At 38.3% G+C, this 3,487-nt stretch overlaps 1 protein-coding gene across 1 annotated transcript in view; it reads right to left on the reverse strand.

Moving 5' to 3' along the window:
- Nucleotides 1-270: 270 nt before the first annotated feature.
- Nucleotides 271-3,487, reverse strand: part of LOC106964802 (NACHT, LRR and PYD domains-containing protein 12-like) — a 26,810-nt gene continuing 23,593 nt past the window's right edge. The window contains exons 16-17 of the mRNA XM_015060512.1: nucleotides 2,695-2,847; nucleotides 271-2,088 (exon numbers count right to left, since the gene is read on the reverse strand). Coding sequence (XP_014915998.1) covers nucleotides 2,055-2,088; nucleotides 2,695-2,847 — 187 coding nt within the window. The 3' untranslated portion in view covers nucleotides 271-2,054. The remainder of the gene's footprint in view (nucleotides 2,089-2,694; nucleotides 2,848-3,487) is intronic.

Here is a 3,487-nt window from a genome sequence, read left to right on the forward strand (position 1 = left end):
GTTGAGCTCATGTAACCAGACTTTTAGTACTAGAGAGAATCCTTAATGGTCACAATCTCAATAATGACATTTCCACAACTTTTTCTATTTTTCACCCACTCTTTAATTACAAAGCCAACAAGTACAGAACACAATTAGCAAATCAGAAAAAGAAAATAAGTAGCAAAAACAGTTGAACTCAGTTTAATTATTTTGCCCTAAAACTGTGGCTGAGTGAACTTTTTAGATGTAAAAAATTGACAAGGAGAGAGAGAGAGGCTTATGCCACATTGTGTGTAAAACATGGTATAATCCAATTTTCTCCAATGTGGGTAGATGTGGCCCCAATAATCCAATTAAAACCCATTGAGCTTGTTCTTGACAGAAACTATGAAAAATGTTGTATGCAACAAAAAGAAGAAACCCAGCATGAAGCAGCAGTCTGGAGAGTAATTCTAAAATTTTAAGCTTCAACCCTTGGCTAGTGAGTTGGCCTCGTCAGAGATGCACTTACTCAGTCTGATTTAGATCCTCAAACCTTGGTGGTTAGTTCTTCACCAGCTCACCTCCTGATGTGAACATGAAGACTGTCCCCAAGACACAACACTGGATGTTTCCAAAGAGAGCTCTTATATGCCCTCTAAGCCTAACATGTTTCTATGATCTTCTGGAACCTAAACTCATTCTTTGTCCTTATTAGGACATGTTTCCTGTGTGTCTTCATGAGCGTCTCTGAACCTGGATTGTGTGTCTGCTGTCTGGAAGCATAACTGGTTTCCCCATTACACCCTGTCTGGAGTCCCTCTTTTGTAGTTCTGTAACCTTTTGTCTATTTGCCCATCTTTGGATCACACTAGAGCTAGTCTGGACATCTTTGCAAAATCTAGTGACCTTCCCATTGCTTCCAGGTGCATGGTCCCTGCCATCGAATGAACGTCCTCTTTAAACTCATGTCATATCTTATCATGACCCCCTCATGTCTCTCTGTCCCAGTAAACATCTTTTCCACTCATGCCACATCTGAGTCATCTCCTGTCCCTCATAACAGATTAATATATCTTATACATATTTAATCACAACATTAATTAAATCAGAGATTTACCTTTTACCTCACATTACTTTCAATTATTGATATCATTGTTCAACATTATGATTGATATTTGTAACATTCAATTCTTAAGTTAAAAAAATCATTTATTGACTGCTGACAATTTCAAATGGTCAGTTATAGGAGAGACTAAGGTAAAGTCAAAATCATAGCTTTGGGGTAGGTTGAGCCAAATGACCAAAATACACTTAATGCACATATTTTAGCTGCTGTCTGTGTCTTCAATATTAGATTCTGCATTTTCATGATTATAGAGTGGACATCACGCCTCGTGTATATTAGCACAAAACAAGTAGGGGAGCCACCAGTGAAGTTAGTGAGGGGAAGTCTATTGGATCTGGAGCAATGCATACAAAAACTGATACACTGATGAAAAAGAAAATGCACTTCTGAAAAGGAGGCTAAAATGATTTTTCTTAGATGCCACGGAGTCTCAACTTTGCAAACATATTAAGAAAGGAACAATAATTATAATTATGAAATAATGTTGACTTCCCAAAGTAAACATTATGATCCCTAGTGAAACATTGTGGCGGTGGGAAAGCGAGGGATAGGGATCCCTAACCGGTGGTAAATTGACTTGAAGTCAACATACACAGGCTATGTTGAGCCAAGAGATAACTATTACTGAAGATGCTATTTTATGAATAAAGCTATGTTTACATTCATTCTGATTGCTTAAAGAGAAGCACAATATCCCAATAATACATGCAGATATACATTTTGGCAATTAGACTAAGATTGCCTTTTTGTAGTGATCCTAAAAATGAAAAATGACCACAGTCTCTCCTACAGCCCATGTAGTTTTGATCAACTTACCAAAATTACAAGTTTTCCATGATTACATGATTAGATACAGAAATATTATCCTACTGTTAATTTCTTTAATGAAGGGGGAAATCTGAAGATCAGTTAGTTCGACACTCTTTAAACTTAAACTGCTGCAGCTTCATCATCAGGAAACAGTTCAGCTTCTCTCCCTTAACAAAGATGGTTCCCACCTGCAGAGAAAAGGAACAGCAGAGGAAATCAATGAGTGTTTCCAGCCTCTCTCTCCATCAGCTGTTGGTTAGTGATGAATCATATCCAGTAGAAAGAGCAGCAAGGACTTCTTTCCTGCTCAGAGAGCAGCTTTGGAGTGGAGACAGCTTTCTTTTTTCTCTCATTTTAACATGCCTGAGTAAACACACTGAGCTTCAAGCTCATACGCCTGCACACACTTCCAGTCTTAAGTCTGCTTCCTCTGCAGGTTTCACTCACGTTCATAAATATGGAACATATCTGGATGAAACTAAGATCTGATGCTACCAGGGTTTGATGAATGAGCATCACTGTCTCAATCAACCGTGTTGGAAGGTTGATTATTTCCAAGAAAGATGAACACAAAAACAGTTATTTTCACATCAACACAAACACAGGTACCACAACAAGCTACAAACATCAGATTGGCTGATTGTTGTGTATTGTGTCCACTCAAGAAGTCTCTCACCATTCCCCTCTCACTGAGAAGCAGCAGCTCTACTAGAAACACTGGATTTTTGATTTGATACTAGCAGGGTTTAGTTCATTATTGCTGAGAGCTGAACTCACTCCAGTCATCTACTGACCTCAGAATCTTTACAAGATCCTTCAGCTGCTGAACATCTGACTCCTTCAGGTTGTTGTAGCTCAGGTCCAGTTCTGTCAGATGGGAAGGGTTGGACTTAAGAGCCGAGACCAGAGAAGCACAGCTGATCTCTGACAACCTGCAGCCGTTTAGTCTGAAAGAAAGATAAAATGTGAGATGAAGCCATTGGGATACGGGTTAAAAACGTCCAACAGAACCAGTTCATGAACTGATCTTAACAACATGCTGCTCCTTCAGTAAAGACCATCTGACTTCAGCTCTTAAACTCTGCCAGCTCCACCAGCAACTCCATCAGTAGAAGCTTTGCTTCTGTAGCCAAATTATTCAAGTTTTACTTAAAACAACCAAGTCAAAAGGAATTTTGGAGGAAATATGAACAAATGTAGATTAACACGGACAAATTCAACTATTTCCACAGCCATAAAAACATGACATTATGGAGAACGTTTCATGTAAAACCGATTGTAAGAGCTGAAACAGACAAATCTAGAATCTAGTGAAAAATGTATTGGAGGATTTGAATCAGTAAAATCATTCATATTCTTATAAGTGTTGACGCATCTATCAGGAATGCCATATTAATTATCAGATAGATTACAGGAAGTGAAATTCACTTTCCTGAACTTGATCAAATTACCTTTGATCTGCTTCACATGCGGGAAATTTATACACACTCGGGTTATAACTGCTGTCCTGTTCTGACCTCAACTCAGTTACACAGAGGAACTAAATTAAACACTAGCTCTAAGTCCAAAAACAAATTTGCAAAAAAA

This window comes from Poecilia latipinna, unplaced genomic scaffold (assembly GCF_001443285.1).
Source record: "Poecilia latipinna isolate Pla-1442-1.1 unplaced genomic scaffold, P_latipinna-1.0 Scaffold1721, whole genome shotgun sequence".
Classification (NCBI taxonomy): domain Eukaryota; kingdom Metazoa; phylum Chordata; class Actinopteri; order Cyprinodontiformes; family Poeciliidae; genus Poecilia; species Poecilia latipinna.